We start from the raw sequence: 25915 nt of genomic DNA, 5'->3' as shown, positions 1-25915 counted from the left end.
TCACTACTGATCACTGGGGATCACTACTCCTGACTGCTATCCCTAACTGCTATTCACTACTTGTCACTACTGCTCACTGGGGATCACTACTCCTAACTACTATCCCTCGCTGCTATTCACTACTTGTCACTACTGATCACTGGGGATCAGTACTCCTGACTGCTATCCGTCACTGCTATACACTTCTTATCACTACTGCTCACTGGTGATCACTACTCCTTACTACTATCCCTCACTACTATACACTACTTGTCACTACTGCTCACTGGTGATCCCTACTCCTAACTACTATCCCTAACTGTTATCCACTACTTGTCACTACTGCTCACTGGTGTTCACTACTCCTAACTACTATCCCTCACTGCTATTTACTACTTGTCACTACTGCTCACTGGTGATCCCTGCTCCTAACTACTATCTCTCACTGCTATACACTACTTGTCACTACTGATCACTGGGGATCACTACTCCTAACTACTATCCCTCACTGCTATTCACTACTTGTCACTACTGCTCACTGGTTTTCTCTACTCCTAACTTCTTCTATCCCTCACTGCTATTCACTACTTGTCACTACTGCTCACTGGTGATCAGTACTCCTAACTACTATCCCTCACTGCTATTCACTACTTATCACTACTGCTCACTGGTGATCACTACTCCTTACTACTATCCCTCACTGCTATACACTACTTGTCACTACTGCTCACTGGTGATTACTACTCCTAACTACTATCCCTCACTGCTATTCACTACTTATCACTACAGCTCACTGGTGATCACTACTTCTAACTACTATCCCTCACTGCTATTCACTACTTGTCTCTACTGCTCACTGGTGATCACTACTCCTAACTACTATCTCTCACTGCTATACACTACTTGTCACTACTGATCACTGGGGATCACTACTCCTAACTACTATCCATCACTGCTATTCACTACTTGTCACTACTGCTCACTGGTTTTCTCTACTCCTAACTACTATCCCTCACTGGTATTCACTACTTGTCACTACTGCTCACTGGTGATCACTACTCTTAACTTCTATTCCTAACTGATATTCACTACTTGTCACTACTGAACACTGGTGATCACTACTCCTAACTACTATTCCTCACTGCTATTCACTACTTGTCACTACTGCTCACTGGTGATCAATACTCCTAACTACTATCCCTCACTGCTATTCACTACTTGTCACTACTGCTCACTGGTGATCACTACCCCTAACTACTATCCCTCACTGCTATACACTACTTGTCACTACTGATCACTGGGGATTACTACTCCTAACTACTATCCATCACTGCTATTCACTACTTGTCACTACTGCTCACTGGTTTTCTCTACTCCTAACTACTATCCCTCACTGCTATTCACTACTTGTCACTACTGCTCACTGGTGATCACTACTCCTAACTTCTATTCCTAACTGATATTCACTACTTGTCACTACTGAACACTGGTGATCACTACTCCTAACTACTATCCCTCACTGCTATTCACTACTTGTCACTACTGCTCACTGGTGATGTTGGGCGAACACCTGGATGTTCGGGTTCGGGTCGAACAGGCCGAACATGGGCCAGATGTTCGGCATGTTCGGCCCAAACCCCGAACTCAATGGAAGTCAATGGGACCCCTGAACATGCCCATTTTCAGGGGGCCCTATGGGGTCGCAGGCATAAGGGGGGAGCATGCCCCGATCGCGGGGAGGGGGGGATCGGAAATTCCCCCCACCCCCTCCGCTAGCGCTCCCCCCTCTGCCCGCTTCCCCATAAAAAAAGTTTAATGCAGGTTAAATAGTACCGGTGTGGCTGGCAGTGGAGTGAGGAGGAGGAATCCGAGTAGGAGAGTGACGCGTTGAGGCCGGGCAGCGGGCGGTTCAGCGGTAGTACCCTTGTGGTACTTCCGCCCTTTCTCTGAACTCACGTCCTGTGCATATGAGGGTACGCGTCACGCGTACCCTCATATGCGTCATCACGTAGAGGACGTGATGTCAGAGAAAGGGCGGAAGTACCACAATGGTACTACCACTGAACCGCCCGCTGCCCGGCCTCAACGCGTCACTCTCCTACTCGGACTCCTCCTCCTCACTCCACTGCCAGCCACCGGTACAATTTAACTTGCATTAAACTTTTTTTATGGGGAAACGGGCAGAGGGGGGCGCGCTAGCGGAGGGGGTGGGGGGAATTTCCGCCCCCCCCCCCCGCGATCGGGGCATGCTCCCCCCTTATCCCTGCGACCCCATAGGGGGGCTGTATTCTGCCGAACAGGGGCCGTATTCACTACTTGTCACTACTGCTCACTAGTGATCACTACTCCTGACTGCTATCCCTAACTGCTTTTCACTACTTGTCACTACTGCTCACTGGTGATCACTACTCCTAAGCACTATCCTTCACTGCTATTCACTACTTGTCACTACTGCTCACTGGTGATCACTACTCCTAACTACTATCCCTAACTGCTATTTACTACTTGTCACTACTGCTCACTAGTGATCACTACTCCTGACTGCTATCCCTCACTGCTATACACTACGTGTCACTACTGCTCACTGGTGATCACTACTCCTAACTACTATCCCTCACTGCTATTCACTACTTGTCACTACTGCTCACTGGTAATCACTACTCCTAATTACTATCCCTCACTGCTATTCACTACTTGTCACTACTGCTCGCTGGTGATCACTACTTCTGACTACTATCCCTCACTGCTATTCACTACTTGTCTCTACTGCTCACTGGTGATCACTACTCCTGACTATCCCTAACTGCTATTCACTACTTGTCACTACTGATCACTGGTGATCACTACTCCTGATTGCTATCCCTAACTGCTATTTACTACTTGTCACTACTGCTCACTGGTGATCACTACTCCTAAATACTGTCCCTCACTGCTATTCACTACTTTTCACTACTGCTCACTGGTGATCACTACTCCTAACTACTATCCCTCACTGCTATTCACTACTTGTCACTACTGCTCACTGGTGATCACTACTCCTAACTACTATCCCTCACTGCTATTCACTACTTGTCACTACTGCTCACTGGTTTTCTCTACTCCTAACTTCTATCCCTCACTGCTATTCACTACTTGTCACTACTGCTCACTGGTGATCACTACTCCTAACTACTATCCCTCACTGCTATTCACTACTTGTCACTACTGCTCACTGGTTTTCTCTACTCCTAACTACTATCCCTCACTGCTATTCACTACTTGTCACTACTGCTCACTGGTAATCACTACTCCTGACTGCTATCCCTAAGTGCTATTTACTACTTGTCACTACTGCTCACTGGCGATCACTACTCCTAAATACTATCCCTCGCTGCTATTCACTACTTGTCACTACTGATCACTGGGGATCACTACTCCTGACTGCTATCCGTCACTGCTATACACTACTTGTCACTACTGATCACTGGTGATCACTACTCCTAACTACTATCCCTCACTGCTATTCACTACTTGTCACTACTGCTCACTGGTGATCACTACTCCTGACTGCTATCCCTCACTGCTATTCACTACTTGTCACTACTGCTCACTGGTGATCACTACTCCTAACTACTCTTCCTCACTGCTATACACTACTTGTCACTACTGATCACTGGTGATCACTACTCCTAACTTCTATCCCTCACTGCTATACACTACTTGTCACTACTGCTCACTGGTGATCACTACTCATAACTACTATCCCTCGCTGCTATTCACTACTTGTCACTACTGAACACTGGTGATCACTACTCCTAACTACTATCCCTCACTGCTGTACACTACTTGTCACTACTGCTCACTGGTGATCACTACTCCTGACTGCTATCCCTCACTGCTATTCACTACTTGTCACTACTGATCACTGGTGATCACTACTCCTGACTGCTATCCGTCACTGCTATACACTACTTGTCACTACTGATCACTGGTGATCACTACTCCTGACTGCTATCCCTAACTGCTATACACTACTTGTCACTACTGATCACTGGTGATCACTACTCCTAACTACTATCCCTCACTGCTATTCACTACTTGTCACTACTGCTCACTGGTGATCACTACTCCTGACTGCTATCCCTCACTGCTATTCACTACTTGTCACTACTGCTCACTGGTAATCACTACTCCTAACTACTATCCCTCACTGCTATTCACTACTTGTCACTACTGATCACTGGTGATCACTACTCCTAACTACTATCCCTCACTGCTATACACTACTTGTTACTACTGCTCACTGGTGATCACTACTCCTAACTACTATCCCTCACTGCTATTTACTACTTGTCACTACTGCTCACTGGTGATCACTACTCCTAACTACTATCCCTCACTGCTATACACTACTTGTCACTACTGCTCACTGGTGATCACTACTCCTAACTACTATCCCTCACTGCTATACACTACTTGTCACTACTGCTCACTGGTGATCACTACTCCTAACTACTATCCCTCACTGCTATTCACTACTTGTCACTACTGATCACTGGTTTTCTCTACTCCTAACTACTATCCCTCACTGCTATACACTACTTGTCACTACTGCTCACTGGTGATCACTACTCCTAACTACTATCCCTCACTGTTATTCACTACTTGTCACTACTGCTCACTGGTGATCACTACTCCTAACTACTATCCCTCACTGCTATTCACTACTTGTCACTACTGCTCACTGGTAATCACTACTCCTAACTACTATCCCTCACTGCTATTCACTACTTGTCACTACTGCTCACTGGTGATCACTACTCCTAACTACTATCCCTCACTGTTATTCACTACTTGTCACTACTGCTCACTGCTTTTCTCTACTCCTAACTTCTATCCCTCACTGCTATTCACTACTTGTCACTACTGCTCACTGGTGATCACTACTCCTAACTACTATCCCTCACTGCTATTCACTACTTGTCACTACTGATCACTGGTGATCACTACTCCTAACTACTATCCCTCACTGCTATACACTACTTGTTACTACTGCTCACTGGTGATCACTACTCCTAACTACTATCCCTCACTGCTATTTACTACTTGTCACTACTGCTCACTGGTGATCACTACTCCTAACTACTATCCCTCACTGCTATACACTACTTGTCACTACTGCTCACTGGTGATCACTACTCCTAACTACTATCCCTCACTGCTATACACTACTTGTCACTACTGCTCACTGGTGATCACTACTCCTAACTACTATCCCTCACTGCTATTCACTACTTGTCACTACTGATCACTGGTTTTCTCTACTCCTAACTACTATCCCTCACTGCTATTCACTACTTGTCACTACTGATCACTGGGGATCACTACTCCTAACTACTATCCATCACTGCTATTCACTACTTGTCACTACTGATCACTGGTGATCACTACTCCTAACTACTATCCCTCACTGCTATTCACTACTTGTCACTACTGCTCACTGGTGATCACTACTCCTAACTACTATCCCTCACTGCTATTCACTACTTGTCACTACTGATCACTGGTGATCACTACTCCTAACTACTATCCCTCACTGCTATACACTACTTGTCACTACTGCTCACTGGTGATCACTACTCCTAACTACTATCCCTCACTGCTATACACTACTTGTCACTACTGCTCACTGGTGATCACTACTCCTAACTACTATCCCTCACTGCTATTCACTACTTGTCACTACTGCTCACTGGTGATCACTACTCCTAACTACTATCCCTCACTGCTATACACTACTTGTCACTACTGCTCACTGGTGATCACTACTCCTAACTACTATCCCTCACTGCTATTCACTACTTATCACTACTGCTCACTGGTGATCACTACTCCTAACTACTATCCCTCACTGCTATACACTACTTGTCACTACTGCTCACTGGTGATCACTACTCCTAACTACTATCCCTCACTGCTATACACTACTTGTCACTACTGCTCACTGGTGATCACTACTCCTAACTACTATCCCTCACTGCTATACACTACTTGTCACTACTGCTCACTGGTGATCACTACTCCTAACTACTATCCCTCACTGCTATTCACTACTTGTCACTACTGATCACTGGTTTTCTCTACTCCTAACTACTATCCCTAACTGCTATTCACTACTTGTCACTACTGATCACTGGGGATCACTACTCCTAACTACTATCCATCACTGCTATTCACTACTTGTCACTACTGATCACTGGTGATCACTACTCCTAACTACTATCCCTCACTGCTATTCACTACTTGTCACTACTGCTCACTGGTGATCACTACTCCTAACTACTATCCCTCACTGCTATACACTACTTGTCACTATTGCTCACTGGTGATCACTACTCCTAACTACTATCCCTCACTGCTATACACTACTTGTCACTATTGCTCACTGGTGATCACTACTCCTAACTACTATCCCTCACTGCTATACACTACTTGTCACTACTGCTCACTGGTTTTCTCTACTCCTAACTACTATCCCTCACTGCTATTCACTACTTGTCACTACTGCTCACTGGTGATCACTACTCCTAACTTCTATTCCTAACTGATATTCACTACTTGTCACTACTGCTCACTGGTGATGTTGGGCGAACACCTGGCTGTTCGGGTTCGGGTCGAACAGGCCGAACATGGGCCAGATGTTCGGCATGTTCGGCCCAAACCCCGAACTCAATGGAAGTCAATGGGACCCCTGAACATGCCCATTTTGAGGGCCCTATGGGGTCGCAGGCATAAGGGGGGAGCATGCCCCGATCGCGGGGGGGGGCTCGGAAATTCCCCCCGCCCCCTCCGCTAGCGCTCCCTCCTCTGCCCGCTTCCCCATAAAAAAAGTTTAATGCAGGTTAAATAGTACCGGTGTGGCTGGCAGTGGAGTGAGGAGGAGGAATCCGAGTAGGAGAGTGACGCGTTGAGGCCGGGCAGCGGGCGGTTCAGCGGTAGTACCCTTGTGGTACTTCCGCCCTTTTTCTGACCTCACGTCCTGTGCATACTAGGGTACGCGTCACGCGTACCCTCATATGCGTCATCACGTAGAGGACGTGACGTCAGAGGAAGGGCGGAAGTACCACAAGGGTACTACCGCTGAACCGCCCGCTGCCCGGCCTCAACGTGTCACTCTGCTACTCGGACTCCTCCTCCTCACTCCACTGCCAGCCACCGGTACAATTTAACTTGCATTAAACTTTTTTTATGGGGAAACGGGCAGAGGGGGGAGCGCTAGCGGAGGGGGTGGGGGGAATTTCCGCCCCCCCCCCCCCCCGCGATCGGGGCATGCTCCCCCCTCATGCCTGCGACCCCATAGGGGGGCTGTATTCGGCCGAACAGGGGTCGTATTCGGCCGAACAGGGGCCCTGTTCGGCCCTGTTCGGCCGGCCATTGAGCAGTTTGGCCGAACACCATTAGGTGTTTGGCCGAACTCGAACATCACCCGAACAGGGTGATGTTCTGCAGAACCCGAACAGTGGCGAACACTGTTTGCCCAACACTAATCACTACTCCTTACTACTATCCCTCACTGCTATTCACTACTTGTCACTACTGCTCACTGGTTTTCTCTACTCCTAACTACTATCCCTCAGTGCTATACACTACTTGTCACTACTGATCACTGGTGATCACTACTCCTAACTACTATCCCTCACTGCTATTCACTACTTGTCACTACTGCTCACTGGTGATCACCACTCCAGACTACTATCCCTAACTGCTATTTACTACTTGTCGCTACTGCTCACTGGTGATCAATACTCCTAACTACTATCCCTCACTGCTATTCACTACTTGTCACTACTGCTCACTGGTGATCACCACTCCTGACTACTATCCCTAACTGCTATTTACTACTTGTCACTACTGCTCACTGGTGATCACTACTCCTGACTGCTATCCCTAACTGCTATTCACTACTTGTCACTACTGCTCACTGGTGATCACCACTCCTAACTGCTATCCCTCACTGCTATACACTACTTGTCACTACTGCTCACTGGTGATCACTACTCCCAACTTCTATTCCTAACTGCTATTCACTACTTGTCACTACTGCTCACTGGTGATCACTACTCCTAACTACTATCCCTCACTGCTACGCACTACTTGTCACTACTGCTCACTGGTGATCACTACTCCTAACTTCTATTCCTAACTGCTATTCACTACTTGTCAGTCACTACTGCTCACTGTTGATCACTACTCCTAACTACTATCCCTCACTGCTATTCACTACTTGTCACTACTGCTCACTGGTGATCACTACTCCTAACTACTATCCCTCACTGCTATTCACTACTTGTCACTACTGCTCACTGGTGTTCACCACTCCTAACTGCTATCCCTCACTGCTATACACTACTTGTCACTATTGCTCACTGGTGATCACTACTCCTGACTGCTATCCGTCACTGCTATACACTACTTGTCACTACTGCTCACTGGTGATCACTACTCCTAACTACTATCCTTCACTGCTATACACTACTTGTCACTACTGCTCACTGGTGATCACTACTCCAGACTGCTATTCCTAACTGCTATTTACCACTTGTCACTACTGATCACTGGTTTTCTCTACTCCTAACTACTATCCCTCACTGCTATTCACTACTTGTTACTACTGCTCACTGGTGATCACTACTCCTGACTGCTATCCCTCACTGCTGTACACTACTTGTCACTACTGATCACTGGTGATCACTACTCCTAACTACTATCCCTAACTGCTATTTACTACTTGTCACTACTGCTCACTAGTGATCACTACTCCTGACTGCTATCCCTCACTGCTATACACTACTTGTCACTACTGATCACTGGTGATCACTACTCCTAACTACTATCCCTCACTGCTATTCACTACTTGTCACTACTGCTCACTGGTGATCACTACTCCTAACTACTATCCCTCACTGCTATTCACTACTTGTCACCACTGCTCACTGGTGATCACTACTCCTAACTTCTATTCCTAACTGCTATTTACTTCTTGTCACTACTGCTCACTGGTGATCACTACTCCTAACTACTATCCCTCACTGCTATTCACTACTTGTCACTACTGCTCACTGGTGATCACTACTCCTAACTACTATCCCTCACTGCTATTCACTACTTGTCACTACTGATCACTGGTGATCACTACTCCTAACTACTATCCCTCACTGCTATACACTACTTGTCACTACTGCTCACTGGTGATCACTACTCCTAACTACTATCCCTCACTGCTATTTACTACTTGTCACTACTGCTCACTGGTGATCACTACTCCTAACTACTATCCCTCACTGCTATACACTACTTGTCACTACTGCTCACTGGTGATCACTACTCCTAACTACTATCCCTCACTGCTATTCACTACTTGTCACTACTGATCACTGGTGATCACTACTCCTAACTACTATCCCTCACTGCTATACACTACTTGTCACTACTGATCACTGGGGATCACTACTCCTAACTACTATCCATCACTGCTATTCACTACTTGTCACTACTGCTCACTGGTTTTCTCTACGCCTAACTACTATCCCTCACTGCTATTCACTACTTGTCACTACTGCTCACTGGTGATCACTACTCCTAACTTGTATTCCTAACTGATATTCACTACTTGTCACTACTGCTCACTGGTGATCACTACTCCTGACTGCTATCCCTAACTGCTATTTACTACTTGTCACTACTGCTCACTGGTGATCACTACTCCTGACTGCTATCCCTCACTGCTGTACACTACTTGTCACTACTGATCACTGGTGATCACTACTCCTAACTACTATCCCTAACTGCTATTTACTACTTGTCACTACTGCTCACTGGTGTTCACTACTCCTAACTACTATCCCTCACTGCTATTCACTACTTGTCACTACTGCTCACTAGTGATCACTACTCCTAACTTCTATTCCTAACTGATATTCACTACTTGTCACTACTGCTCACTGGTGATCACTACTCCTAACTACTATCCTTCACTGCTATACACTACTTGTCACTACTGCTCACTGGTGATCACTACTCCAGACTGCTATTCCTAACTGCTATTTACCACTTGTCACTACTGATCACTGGTTTTCTCTACTCCTAACTACTATCCCTCACTGCTATTCACTACTTGTTACTACTGCTCACTGGTGATCACTACTCCTGACTGCTATCCCTCACTGCTGTACACTACTTGTCACTACTGATCACTGGTGATCACTACTCCTAACTACTATCCCTAACTGCTATTTACTACTTGTCACTACTGCTCACTAGTGATCACTACTCCTGACTGCTATCCCTCACTGCTATACACTACTTGTCACTACTGCTCACTGGTGATCACTACTCCTAACTACTATCCCTCACTGCTATTCACTACTTGTCACTACTGCTCACTGGTGATCACTACTCCTAACTACTATCCCTCACTGCTATTCACTACTTGTCACCACTGCTCACTGGTGATCACTACTCCTAACTTCTATTCCTAACTGCTATTTACTTCTTGTCACTACTGCTCACTGGTGATCACTACTCCTAACTACTATCCCTCACTGCTATTCACTACTTGTCACTACTGCTCACTGGTGATCACTACTCCTAACTACTATCCCTCACTGCTATTCACTACTTGTCACTACTGATCACTGGTGATCACTACTCCTAACTACTATCCCTCACTGCTATACACTACTTGTCACTACTGCTCACTGGTGATCACTACTCCTAACTACTATCCCTCACTGCTATTTACTACTTGTCACTACTGCTCACTGGTGATCACTACTCCTAACTACTATCCCTCACTGCTATACACTACTTGTCACTACTGCTCACTGGTGATCACTACTCCTAACTACTATCCCTCACTGCTATTCACTACTTGTCACTACTGATCACTGGTGATCACTACTCCTAACTACTATCCCTCACTGCTATACACTACTTGTCACTACTGATCACTGGGGATCACTACTCCTAACTACTATCCATCACTGCTATTCACTACTTGTCACTACTGCTCACTGGTTTTCTCTACGCCTAACTACTATCCCTCACTGCTATTCACTACTTGTCACTACTGCTCACTGGTGATCACTACTCCTAACTTGTATTCCTAACTGATATTCACTACTTGTCACTACTGCTCACTGGTGATCACTACTCCTGACTGCTATCCCTAACTGCTATTTACTACTTGTCACTACTGCTCACTGGTGATCACTACTCCTGACTGCTATCCCTCACTGCTGTACACTACTTGTCACTACTGATCACTGGTGATCACTACTCCTAACTACTATCCCTAACTGCTATTTACTACTTGTCACTACTGCTCACTGGTGTTCACTACTCCTAACTACTATCCCTCACTGCTATTCACTACTTGTCACTACTGCTCACTAGTGATCACTACTCCTAACTTCTATTCCTAACTGATATTCACTACTTGTCACTACTGCTCACTGGTGATGTTGGGCGAACACCTGGATGTTCGGGTTCGGGTCGAACATGCCGAACATGGGCCAGATGTTCGGGATGTTCGGCCCAAACCCCGAACTCAATGGAAGTCAATGGGACCCCTGAACATGCCCATTTTGGGGGCCCTATGGGGTCGCAGGCATAAGGGGGGAGCATGCCCCAATCGCGGGGGGGGGGGTCGGAAATTCCCCCCGCCCCCTCCGCTAGCGCTCCCCCCTCTGCCCGCTTCCCCATAAAAAAAGTTTAATGCAGGTTAAATAGTACCGGTGTGGCTGGCAGTGGAGTGAGGAGGAGGAATCCGAGTAGGAGAGTGACGCGTTGAGGCCGGGCAGCGGGCGGTTCAGCGGTAGTACCCTTGTGGTACTTCCGCCCTTTCTCTGACCTCACGTCCTGTGAATACGAGGGTACGCGTGACGCGTACCCTCATATGCGTCATCACGTAGAGGACGTGACGTCAGAGAAAGGGCGGAAGTACCACAAGGGTACTACCGCTGAACCGCCCGCTGCCCGGCCTCAACGCGTCACTCTGCTACTCGGACTCCTCCTCCTCACTCCACTGCCAGCCACCGTTACCATTTAACTTGCATTAAACTTTTTTTATGGGGAAACGGGCAGAGGGGGGAGCGCTAGCGGAGGGGGTGGGGGGAATTTCCGCCCCCCCCCCCGCGATCGGGGCATGCTCCCCCCTTATGCCTGCGACCCCATAGGGGGGCTGTATTCGGCCGAACAGGGGTCGTATTCGGCCGAACAGGGGCCCTGTTCGGCCCTGTTCGGCCGGCCATTGAGCAGTTTGGCCGAACACCATTAGGTGTTCGGCCGAACTCGAACATCACCCGAACAGGGTGATGTTCTGCAGAACCCGAACAGTGGCGAACACTGTTCGCCCAACACTAATCACTACTCCTTACTACTATCCCTCACTGCTATTCACTACTTGTCACTACTGCTCACTGTTTTTCTCTACTCCTAACTACTATTCACTACTTGTCACTACTGCTCACTGGTGATCACTACTCCTAACTACTATCCCTCACTGCTATTCACTACTTGTCACTACTGCTCACTGGTGATCACTACTCCTAACTAATATCCCTCACTGCTATTCACTACTTGTCACTACTGCTCACTGGTGATCACCACTCCAGACTACTATCCCTAACTGCTATTTACTACTTGTCGCTACTGCTCACTGGTGATCACTACTCCTAACTACTATCCCTCACTGCTATTCACTACTTGTCACTACTGCTCACTGGTGTTCACCACTCCTAACTGCTATCCCTCACTGCTATTCACTACTTGTCACTACTGATCACTGGTGATCACTACTCCTAACTACTATCCCTCACTGCTATTCACTACTTGTCACTACTGCTCACTGGTGTTAACTACTCCTAACTACTATCCCTCACTGCTATTCACTACTTGTCACTATTGCTCACTGGTGTTCACTACTCCTAACTGCTATCCCTCACTGCTATACACTACTTGTCACTACTGCTCACTGGTGATCACTACTCCCAACTTCTATTCCTAACTGCTATTCACGACTTGTCACTACTGCTCACTGGTGATCATTACTCCTGACTGCTATCCGTCACTGCTATACACTACTTGTCACTACTGCTCACTGGTGATCACTACTCCTAACTTCTATTCCTAACTGCTATTCACTACTTGTCAGTCACTACTGCTCACTGTTGATCACTACTCCTAACTACTATCCCACACTGCTATTCACTACTTGTCACTACTGCTCACTGGTGATCACTACTCCTAACTACTATCCCTCACTGCTTTTCACTACTTGTCACTACTGCTCACTGGTGTTCACCACTCCTAACTGCTATCCCTCACTGCTATACACTACTTGTCACTACTGCTCACTGGTGATCACTACTCCTGACTGCTATCCGTCACTGCTATACACTACTTGTCACTACTGCTCACTGGTGATCACTACTCCTAACTACTATCCCTCACTGCTATACACTACTTGTCACTACTGCTCACTGGTGATCACTACTCCTGACTGCTATCCCTAACTGCTATTTACTACTTGTCACTACTGATCACTGGTTTTCTCTACTCCTAACTACTATCCCTCACTGCTATTCACTACTTGTTACTACTGCTCACTGGTGATCACTACTCCTGACTGCTATCCCTAACTGCTATTTACTACTTGTCACTACTGCTCACTGGTGATCACTACTCCTAACTACTATCCCTCACTGCTATTCACTAGGGAAAAGAAAAGTGAGGTTCCGCTCAATGTTGCAAAAATATCAAAAATGACTTTATTGGAATCTAATGACACAGCACGGGATACACTAACATGTTTCGGACACACACTGGTCCTTAATCATAGCATTGATCCAAAGTGAAACAGTGAGATTAAATACTCCACATACCACACCCTTGTTGCCCGCCCCCAGCCAATCTAGAAGAACACCCTAGGGTAGTCTGCAGGACTGGGAGGGGTTATAAAATCAATTAAAAAGGATTACATAGCAGTCAAGAAAATCATATGGAAAATTCATATGAAAAATTCTAATGGAAAAAACACAGCATAATATCGATACAAAATAAGTTAAATGGAAAAAATGAGGCAATAAATAAATAAATAAGTAGAATATCTTACATGATACGGTTAAGGTCCCATCTCGAGTTTAAGCCTTTCGGTATTCGTGTGTCTAATTGAAAAATCCAATAGGCTTCTCGAGTAAGTAGGATCTTATGCAAATCACCCCCTCTTGGAGGTTTAACAATACGTTCTACCGCCTGGAATGAGAAAGATGACATATCCGACGCGTGTACTTGGCGAAAATGTTTGGCGACATTGGAGATTTCCGTTGTCAGCCAACCAGCGCCTCTATAATGTTCAGCAATGCGTTCTCTTAGAGGTCGAGTTGTACAACCTACATATTGAAGCTGACATGCAAGGCAGGACACTACGTACACTACAAATTTAGTGCCACAATTGATGTATTGTTTTAGGCGGTAGGTTCTACCACTAGAGAAAGAGGTGACCATTTTAGTAACCGTATGCAGGGAACAATAATTGCAAGTACGTGACCCACATTTATATGAACCCACCGTAGTAAGCCAACACGGTTGGCTATTCCTTGCGGAAAAAAGACTGGGGGAAAGAAAACCACCCAAAGTGGGGGCCCGTCTGCTAGCAAATTTGACCCCCTTGCTAATGACTGCATCAATTTGTGGGTCAAGGCATAAAACAGGCAAAAGGTCTTTAATTAAGGAAACAACCCGTTTAAATTCCTCACTAAAAGTGGTGACAAAGGTCAATTCACCATGGCGGGTAGTATGTTCAGAGACTCTATGATGTCTTGACAAAAGATCATTCCTATTCCTACTCAAGGCGATGTGTCGGCCTCGTGTAATCATCCAGTTCGGATAGCCGCGTTCCCTGAGGCGAGACGCCACAACATCACACTCAAAATTAAAAGCCTCCAATGAAGAGCAATTCCGGCGAGCCCGAATAAACTCCCCGACCGGAATGGCCTTCATGGTGTGCGATGGGTGGCAGCTATTTGCCCTCAGAGTAGAATTCCCACTACACGGCTTCCGATAGGTTCTGGACGACAAGGTACACAAAGTCTCGTCGCCTTTCAGAAGTATGTCCAGATAACTAATCTCCGTAGAAGACCATTGATAAGTAAAGGACAAATTAAGATGATTATCATTAAGAAAATCTACAAAAGGAGAAACATCACTAGGCATGCCATTCCAGACGACCAGCAGGTCGTCAATATATCTGCCGTACCACACTATTTTATCCGAGAATCTATTTTTGTCACTAAACAAAAAAAGTTCCTCCCACCAACCCATATATAGGTTGGCTAGAGATGGAGAAAATTTCGCCCCCATGGACGCTCCACATCGTTGTAAGAAATACTCGGAGTCAAAAAGAAAATAGTTGTGGCTAAGCAGATATTGTATTGCAAATTCAATAAATGTACGTAATTCGACCGAATAGGAGGAATATCGTACCATATGATAATGGACAGCCTCAAGAGCAAGTGAATGTGGAATACAGGAATAAAGGGCTTTAACATCTATGGTTAGCCAACTGTATCCCCGTTTCCACTTAAAATTGTGAAAACTGCTCAAGATATGTTTAGTGTCTTGGACATAACCAGGTAAGCGTCTAACTAATGGTTGCAGATATCCATCGATCCAGTCACCCAAACGTTCTCCCAAAGATGCAATGCCAGCGACAATCGGCCTGCCTTCTGGGGGAAACCCCAGCTTATGTATCTTCGGGAGATGGTGAAAAATTGGAACTGTCGGCGACTGTACCGCAAGATATTCCGCAATTTTGGCTGGGAGAACTCCAAGACTCTCTCCGACAGATAAAAGGGAAAAGAGTTGTTTCTGGTATAGCTCAGTCGGATCTTTATTAAGACTGATATAAATATTAGGATCCTTAAGCTGTCTAAGAGCTTCATCTCTATATACCTCTGTGTCTAAAATGACCACGGCTCCCCCCTTATCAGCATTTCTAATTATAATTCGTGTATTGTTTCTTAAGGAGGAAATGGCCATGCGTTCTCCCAGTGTGAGATTATACTTTTTATTTATAGTGGAGTTAGAACTAGACGCTAAATTGAGGAGTTGCTGTTCCACTCGAGTCCGGAAAACTTCCACCGGAGTACTCAGCGCAGAAGTGGGATAAAAATCGGGATTGCGTGTGGAGAGTGGCTGGACATCACGTTCAGATATAACTGGGCTGGTCTCTGTGAGCAACAGCTCCAGATCCAAAAGAGACCTAAGATCCCGAAAACTCTGAATATCAGTCAAGGCCATTGTCTCCACATTAGCATCCCTCTGTTGTCCACCTGCACTGGTCTCCAGAAAATGTTTTCGAAGTAATACAGATCGAATGAATTTGTTAACATCCTTCAAGGTTGAAAACACATCAAAGTGGTGGGTCGGGGCAAAAGAGAGACCCTTAGACAACAAATCATGCTCCTCAACAGAAAGCACAGTCGCAGAAAGATTAACAACTGTTTCTGGAGGACCATGATTGAGATGAGGTCTCCTATGCCTCAAACCCGCCCGTCTGGTGCGTCTTTGCCTCTGCGCCTCCTGAACTTCCTCTGTTTCTTGTAATACCCATGAGGTGGAGGAACCTGTTGGTTTTTTGACAATCGACTGTCCGAAATGGCTACACCTGCTACTCCACCGGATGCACCCTGTGGATTCACACCAGCTCCATCAGAAAAATCGGACTGAGAGTCCGAAGTCTCCGGGGAGCTGAAGGTAACTTTTTTTGGGGGCCCTGGTTTACTACGAGGTTTGATCTGTCGAGGGGACCTGAATTTACCCTCCCACCTTCCCCATTCATATACCACCCCTTTCTTATAGTCATCAACATCTCGTAGATATTTAACACGTTTGGTGTCGGTGATCAAAGACTCCAATTTGAGTATGTTATCCTGCAACTTCTTGTTCAATTCATCATATGACTGTAAGGTATCACTGCTATTCACTACTTGTCACTACTGCTCACTGGTGATCACTACTCCTGACTGCTATCCCTCACTGCTGTACACTACTTGTCACTACTGATCACTGGTTATCACTACTCCTAACTACTATCCCTAACTGCTATTCACTACTTGTCACTACTGCTCACTGGTGATCACTACTCCTAACTACTATCCCTCACTGCTATTCACTACTTGTCACTACTGCTCACTGGTGATCACTACTCCTAACTTCTATTCCTAACTGCTATTTACTTCTTGTCACTACTGCTCACTGGTGATCACTACTCCTAACTACTATCCCTCACTGCTATTCACTACTTGTCACTACTGCTCACTGGTGATCACTACTCCTAACTACTATCCCTCACTGCTATTCACTACTTGTCACTACTGTTCACTGGTGATCACTACTCCTAACTACTATCCCTCACTGCTATTCACTACTTGTCACTACTGCTCACTGGTGATCACTACTCCTAACTACTATCCCTCACTGCTATTCACTACTTGTCACTACTGCTCACTGGTGATCACTACTCTTAACTACTATCCCTCACTGCTATTCACTACTTGTTACTACTGCTCACTGGTGATCACTACTCCTGACTGCTATCCCTAACTGCTATTTACTACTTGTCACTTCTGCTCACTGGTGATCACTACTCCTGACTGCTATCCCTCACTGCTGTACACTACTTGTCACTACTGATCACTGGTGATCACTACTCCTAACTACTATCCCTAACTGCTATTCACTACTTGTCACTACTGCTCACTGGTGATCACTACTCCTAACTACTATCCCTCACTGCTATTCACTACTTGTCACTACTGCTCACTGGTGATCACTACTCCTAACTTCTATTCCTAACTGCTATTTACTTCTTGTCACTACTGCTCACTGGTGATCACTACTCCTAACTACTATCCCTCACTGCTATTCACTACTTGTCACTACTGCTCACTGGTGATCACTACTCCTAACTACTATCCCTCACTGCTATTCACTACTTGTTACTACTGCTCACTGGTGATCACTACTCCTAACTACTATCCCTCACTGCTATTCACTACTTGTCACTACTGCTCACTGGTGATCACTACTCCTAACTACTATCCCTCACTGCTATTCACTACTTGTCACTACTGCTCACTGGTGATCACTACTCCTAACTACTATCCCTCACTGCTATTCACTACTTGTCACTACTGCTCACTGGGGATCACTACTCCTAACTACTATCCCTCACTGCTATTCACTACTTGTCACTACTGCTCACTGGTGATCACTACTCCTAACTACTATCCCTCACTGCTATACACTTCTTGTCACTACAGCTCACTGGTGATCACTACTCCTAACTACTATCCCTCACTGCTATTCACTACTTGTCACTACTGCTCACTGGTGATCACTACTCCTAACTACTATCCCTCACTGCTATTCACTACTTGTCACTACTGCTCACTGGTGATCACTACTCCTAACTTCTATTCCTAACTGCTATTTACTTCTTGTCACTACTGCTCACTGGTGATCACTACTCCTAACTACTATCCCTCACTGCTATTCACTACTTGTCACTACTGCTCACTGGTGATCACTACTCCTAACTACTATCCCTCAATGCTATTCACTACTTGTCACTACTGCTCACTGGTGATCACTACTCCTGACTGCTATCCCTCACTGCTTTCACTACTTGTCACTACTGCTCACTAGTGATCACCACTCCTGACTGCTATTCGTCACTGCTATTTACTACTTGTCACTACTGCTCACTGGTGATCCCTACTCCTAACTACTATCCCTCACTGCTATTCACTACTTGTCACTACTGCTCACTGGTGATCACTACTCCTAACTACTATCCCTAACTGCTATTCACTACTTGTCACTACTGCTCACTGGTGATCACTACTCCTAACTACTATCCCTCACTGCTGTACACTACTTGTCACTACTGATCACTGGTGATCACTACTCCTGACTGCTATCCCTCACTGCTATACACTACTTGTCACTACTGCTCACTGGTGATCACTACTCCTAACTACTATCCCTCACTGCTATTTACTACTTGTCACTACTGCTCACTGGTGATCACTACTCCTGACTGCTATCCCTCACTGCTATTTACTACTTGTCACTACTGCTCACTGGTGATCACTACTCCTGACTGCTATCCCTAACTGCTGTACACTACTTGTCACTACTGATCACTGGTGATCACTACTCCTAACTACTATCCCTCACTGCTATTTACTACTTGTCACTACTGATCACTGGTGATCACTACTCCTAACTACTATCCCTAACTGCTATTTACTACTTGTCACTACTAATCACTGGTGATCACTACTCCTGACTGCTATCCCTCACTGATATTCACTACTTGTCACTATAGCTCACTGGTGATCACTACTCCTGACTGCTATCCCTCACTGCTATACACTACTTGTCACTACTGCTCACTGGTGATAACTACTCCTAACTACTATCCCTCACTGCTGTACACTACTTGTCACTACTGATCACTCGTGATCACTACTCCTAACTACTATCCCTCACTGCTATTTACTACTTGTCACTACTGATCACTGGTGATCACTACTCCTAACTACTATCCCTAACTGCTATTTACTACTTGTCACTACTGCTCACTGGTGATCACTTTCACTACTCCTGACTGCTATCCCTCACTGCTATACACTACTTGTCACTACTGCTCACTGGTGATAACTACTCCTAACTACTATCCCTCACTGCTGTACACTACTTGTCACTACTGCTCACTGGTGATAACTACTCCTAACTACTATCCCTCACTGCTATTTACTACTTGTCACTACTGCTCACTGGTGATCACTACTCCTAACTACTATCCCTCACTGCTATTCACTACTTGTCACTACTGCTCACTGGTGATCACTACTCCTAACTACTATCCCTCACTGCTATACACTACTTGTCACTACTGCTCACTGGTGATCACTACTCCTAACTACTATCCCTAACTGCTATTTACTACTTGTCACTACTGCTCACTGGTGATAACTACTCCTGACTGCTATCCCTCACTGCTATACACTACTTGTCACTACTGCTCACTGGTGATCACTACTCCTAACTACTATCCCTCACTGCTATACACTACTTGTCACTACTGATCACTGGTGATAACTACTCCTAACTACTATCCCTCACTGCTATTTACTACTTGTCACTACTGATCACTGGTTTTCTCTACTCCTGACTGCTATCCCTCACTGCTATTCACTACTTGTCACTATTGCTCACTGGTGTTCACCACTCCTAACTACTATCCCTAACTGCTATTTACTACTTGTCACTACTGCTCACTGGTGATAACTACTCCTGACTGCTATCCCTAACTGCTATTTACTACTTGTCACTACTGCTCACTGGTGATAACTACTCCTGACTGCTATCCCTCACTGCTATACACTACTTGTCACTACTGCTCACTGGTGATCACCACTCCTAACTACTATCCCTCACTGTTATTCACTACTTGTCACTACTGCTCACTGGTGATCACTACTCCTAACTACTATCCCTCACTGCTATTCACTACTTGTCACTACTGCTCATTGGTTTTCTCTACTCCTAACTACTATCTCTCACTGCTATTCAATACTTGTCACTACTGATCACTGGGGATCACTACTCCTGACTGCTATCCCTAAGTGCTATTTACTACTTGTCACTACTGCTCACTGGCGATCACTACTCCTAAATACTATCCCTCGCTGCTATTCACTACTTGTCACTACTGATCACTGGGGATCACTACTCCTGACTGCTATCCGTCACTGCTATACACTACTTGTCACTACTGATCACTGGTGATCACTACTCCTAACTACTATCCCTCACTGCTATACACTACTTGTCACTACTGCTCACTGGTGATCCCTACTCCTAACTACTATCCCTCACTGCTATTCACTACTTGTCACTATTGCTCACTGGTGATCACTACTCCTAACTGCTATTCCTCACTGCTATACACTAATTGTCACTACTGCTCACTGATGATCACTACTCCTAACTTCTATTCCTAACTGCTATACACTAATTGTCACTACTGCTCACTGATGATCACTACTCCTAACTACTATCCCTCACTGCTATTCACTACTTGTCACTACTGCTCACTGATGATCACTACTCCTAGTCATGAATTGAAGCCTGTAAGCAGTATCACCATGTGTCCCACTGCTTTCATCTAGCAAATTAGGCAAATAGGCAAGCTCATTTTTCTCTTGGGTATATCACAATGGTACATGCAAGGCCGGCTTCAGCATGTAGTGTTGGTGGTATAGTGGTGAGCATAGCTGCCTTCAATGTAATCCTACACCAGCATCATCCATGGGGGCACATGATGTTTCTGAAGTCATTTTTCTCTTGGGTATATCACAATAGTACATGCTAGGCCGGCTTCATGCTAGGTTTCATGCTAGGCTTCATGCTAGGCAACATGCTAGGCTTCATGCTAGGCCGGCTTCATGCTAGGCAGGCTTTGGTGGTATAATGGTGAGCACAGCTACCTTCCGAGCAGGTGATCTGGGCTCAATCCCTGGCCAATGTATGTGAGCGGGCTTTTGACATCCTACAAATTCTAACCCAAATGAGAGGGAGAGAGGGAGGTGGTGGTCCTTTTTGCCACTGACCTAGTAATCGGATTTGGATATCTAGGGAAATCCACGGATATCCGGATCAGGGGTGAAACTATCCGCAGATAGCTTTCCGGATTTAAAAAAAAAATCCTGAGTCTGAATCCGAATCGGATAGCTGAAAAAAAGTTTGGATATCCGGGTTACCCGGATATCCGAAATCCGGATGAGCATCCCTGTGTAGAGGTTCCAGAGACAATATTCCTGGGACAAGGCCATATTTGCAGTTCTGGATTGATGGCTTCTCCTCAGCAGGGGTGCTGGAAAGTCCAGGAGCTCCTGATAAGAGCTGCTGCTGTGTGTGATAGCTGGACAGGTTTAACCCTTCGGCAGGCTGAGACCCTGTAAATGAGTTATGATGTATTCAATATAAAATACACTGTATATACTGTGTATTACTATAATGCTGTTACAACTCTTTGTCTTTTAGGAGTGCTTGGGACGTTTCTCGGACAGTCTAAACAAAATCATAGACAATCAGATGGTAAAGTGACTTCTTCAGTTCAGTGTTTTTGTCTGTCCATGTTAGGACTTTCAGGTCTGTCTGTCACCGTAGTGATCACCTGGCATTCATCCTGTCCATGACCCGACAGCGTCCATGTGTTCCCCACTCAACTCACCTAACCCCTGCATCCCGACCAACTACAACTAGAGATTGCCCGAACGGTTCCAGGCGAACTTCCGGTGGTTCGGTTCGCCTCCATAGTGCACCATTAGGGTCAACTTTGACCCTCTACATCACAGTCAGCAGGCACATTGTAGCCAATCAGGCTACACTCTCTCCTGGAGCCACTCCCCCACCCCCCTATATAAGGCAGGCTCCGCCGGCCATTATACTCACTCGTGTGCCTGCAATAGTGAGAGAAGGGACAGCTGCTGGCAGACTCTCCTAGGGAAAGATTAGTTAGGCTGTTGTAGGCTTGTTAGCTTGCTCCTGGCTGATTGTTATTGCTAAAATAGCACCCCACAACAGCTCTTTTGACAGCTAATCTTGTTTTTGTGATCAATTTTTTTTTCTGTGTGTCCCACTGACACTTGTGTTGCATAGACAGCCTTGATAATTCATACTGTGTGTGTGCCACTACCAGCCAGGCCCAGCACATTCAGTGACTACCTGTGTGTGTGACAGGTGCACACTGTAATACCCATCACTGCATATACCTACCTGATCATGCACCTCCATTACTGTGAACCCATGCTATGCATTTGAGTGAACCTAACTTGCCTAATCTCCATGCTCCCCTCCAGTGACTGACTAAGCATTACCTTGTGCTCATACTGTGCTGTGTGATCTCCATGCTCCCCTCCAGTGACTAAGCATTACCTTGTACTCATACTGTGCTGTGTGATCTCCATGCTCCCCTCCAGTGACTAAGCATTACCTTGTACTCATACTGTGCTGTGTGATCTCCATGCTCCATCCAGTGACTAAGCATTACCTTGTGCTCATACTGTGCTGTGTGATCTCCATGCTCCCCTCCAGTGACTAAGCATTACCTTGTACTCATACTGTGCTGTGTGATCTCCATGCTCCCCTCCAGTGACTAAGCATTACCTTGTACTCATACTGTGCTGTGTGATCTCCATGCTCCATCCAGTGACTAACCATTACATTGTACTCATACTGTGCTGTGTGATCTCCATGCTCCCCTCCAGTGACTAAGCATTACCTTGTACTCATACTGTGCTGTGTGATCTCCATGCTCCATCCAGTGACTAAGCATTACCTTGTACTCATACTGTGCTGTGTGATCTCCATGCTCCCATCCAGTGACTAAGCATTACCTTGTACTCATACTGTGCTGTGTGATCTCCATGCTCCCCTCCAGTGACTGACTAAGCATTACCTTGTGCTCATACTGTGCTGTGTGATCTCCATGCTCCCCTCCAGTGACTAAGCATTACCTTGTACTCATACTGTGCTGTGTGATCTCCATGCTCCATCCAGTGACTAAGCATTACCTTGTACTCATACTGTGCTGTGTGATCTCCATGATCCCATCCAGTGATTAAGCATTACCTGGTACTCATACTGTGCTGTGTGATCTCCATGCTCCATCCAGTGACTAACCATTACATTGTACTCATACTGTGCTGTGTGATCTCCATGCTCCCCTCCAGTGACTAAGCATTAGAGTTGGGCCGAACGGTTCGCCTGCGAACGGTTCCATGCGAACTTCAGTGGTTCACGTTCGCGTCCCGCAGGCGAACTTTTGCGGAAGTTCGGTTCGCCCCATAATGCACCATGAGGGTCAAATTTGACCCTCTACATCACAGTCAGCAGGCCCAGTGTAGCCAATTAGGCTACACTAGCCCCTGGAGCCACCCCCCCCCTAATAAAAGACAGGCAGCGGCGGCCATTACGGTCACTCGTGTGCCTGCGTTAGTGAGAGTAGGGCGAGCTGCTGCAGACTGTCTCTCATAGGGAAAGATTAGTTAGGCTTAGCTTGTTCCTGGCTGCATACCTGTTCTGTTCAGTGAGCCCACTGGATACCTGCATACCTGTTCAGTGAACCTGTCACTACCTGTTCTGTGAACCCACCACTGCATACCTGTACTGTGAACCCACCACAGGACAGGAACCCACCACTGCATACCTGTTCAGTGAACCCACCACTGCATACCTGTTCAGTGAACCCACCACTGCATACCTGTTCAGTGAACCCACCACTGCATACCTGTTCAGTGAACCTGCCACTGCATACCTGTTCTGTGAACCCACCACTGCATACCTGTTCAGTGAACCCACCACTGTATACCTGTTCTGTAAACCCACCACTGCATACCTGTTCAGTGAACCCACCACTGCATACCTGTTCAGTGAACCTGCCACTGCATACCTGTTCTGTGAACCCACCACTGCATACCTGTTCAGTGAACCCACCACTGCATACCTGTTCAGTGAACCCGCCACTGCATACCTGTTCAGTGAACCCACCACTGCATACCTGTTCAGTGAACCTGCCACTGCATACCTGTTCTGTGAACCCACCACTGCATACCTGTTCAGTGAACCCACCACTGCATACCTGTTCAGTGAACCCGCCACTGCATACCTGTTCAGTGAACCCACCACTGCATACCTGTTCAGTGAACCCGCCACTGCATACCTGTTCTGTGAACCCACCACTGCATACCTGTTCTGTGAACCCACCACTGCATACCTGTTCTGTGAACCCACCACTGCATACCTGTTCAGTGAACCCGCCACTGCATACCTGTTCTGTGAACCCGCCACTGCATACCTGTTCTGTGAACCCACCACTGCATACCTATTCAGTGAACCCGCCACTGCATACCTGTTCTGTGAACCCACCACTGCATACCTGTTCTGTGAACCCACCACTGCATACCTGTTCTGTGAACCCACCACTGCATACCTGTTCAGTGAACCCACCACTGCATACCTGTTCAGTGAACCCGCCACTGCATACCTGTTCAGTGAACCCACCACTGCATACCTGTTCAGTGAACCCGCCACTGCATACCTGTTCTGTGAACCCACCACTGCATACCTGTTCTGTGAACCCACCACTGCATACCTGTTCTGTGAACCCACCACTGCATACCTGTTCAGTGAACCCGCCACTGCATACCTGTTCAGTGAACCTGCCACTGCATACCTGTTCTGTGAACCCACCACTGCATACCTGTTCTGTGAACCCACCACTGCATACCTGTTCAGTGAACCCACCACTGCATACCTGTTCAGTGAACCTGCCACTGCATACCTGTTCTGTGAACCCACCACTGCATACCTGTTCTGTGAACCCACCACTGCATACCTGTTCTATGAACCCACCACTGCATACCTGTTCAGTGAACCCACCACTGCATACCTGTTCAATGAACCTGCCACTGCATACCTGTACTGTTCAGTGAACCCGCCACTGCATACCTGTTCTGTTCAGTGAACCCGCCACTGTATTCCTGTTCAGTGAACCCGCCACTGCATACCTGTTGTGTTCAGTGAACCCGCCACTGCATACCTGTTCTGTTCAGTGAACCCGCCACTGTATTCCTGTTCAGTGAACCCGCCACTGCATACCTGTTGTGTTCAGTGAACCCGTCACTGCATACCTGTTCTGTTCAGTGAACCCGCCACTGTATTCCTGTTCAGTGAACCCGCCACTGTATACCTGTTCTGTTCAGTGAACCCGCCACTGTATTTCTGTTCAGTGAACCCGCCACTGCATACCTGTTCAGTGAAC

At 46.3% G+C, this 25915-nt stretch overlaps 1 protein-coding gene across 1 annotated transcript in view; it reads left to right on the top strand.

Moving 5' to 3' along the window:
• The window catches only part of ACAP1 (ArfGAP with coiled-coil, ankyrin repeat and PH domains 1), a 424776-nt gene that overhangs the window by 122474 nt on the left and 276387 nt on the right, over nt 1-25915 (top strand). The window contains exon 4 of the mRNA XM_068273798.1: nt 22135-22188. Coding sequence (XP_068129899.1) covers nt 22135-22188 — 54 coding nt within the window. The remainder of the gene's footprint in view (nt 1-22134; nt 22189-25915) is intronic.

Source organism: Hyperolius riggenbachi, chromosome 3 (genome assembly GCF_040937935.1).
Source record: "Hyperolius riggenbachi isolate aHypRig1 chromosome 3, aHypRig1.pri, whole genome shotgun sequence".
NCBI classification, from domain to species: Eukaryota; Metazoa; Chordata; class Amphibia; order Anura; family Hyperoliidae; genus Hyperolius; species Hyperolius riggenbachi.
The sequence above is the reverse complement of the archived record's forward strand: the minus strand, read 5'-3'. Positions and strand labels throughout refer to the sequence as shown.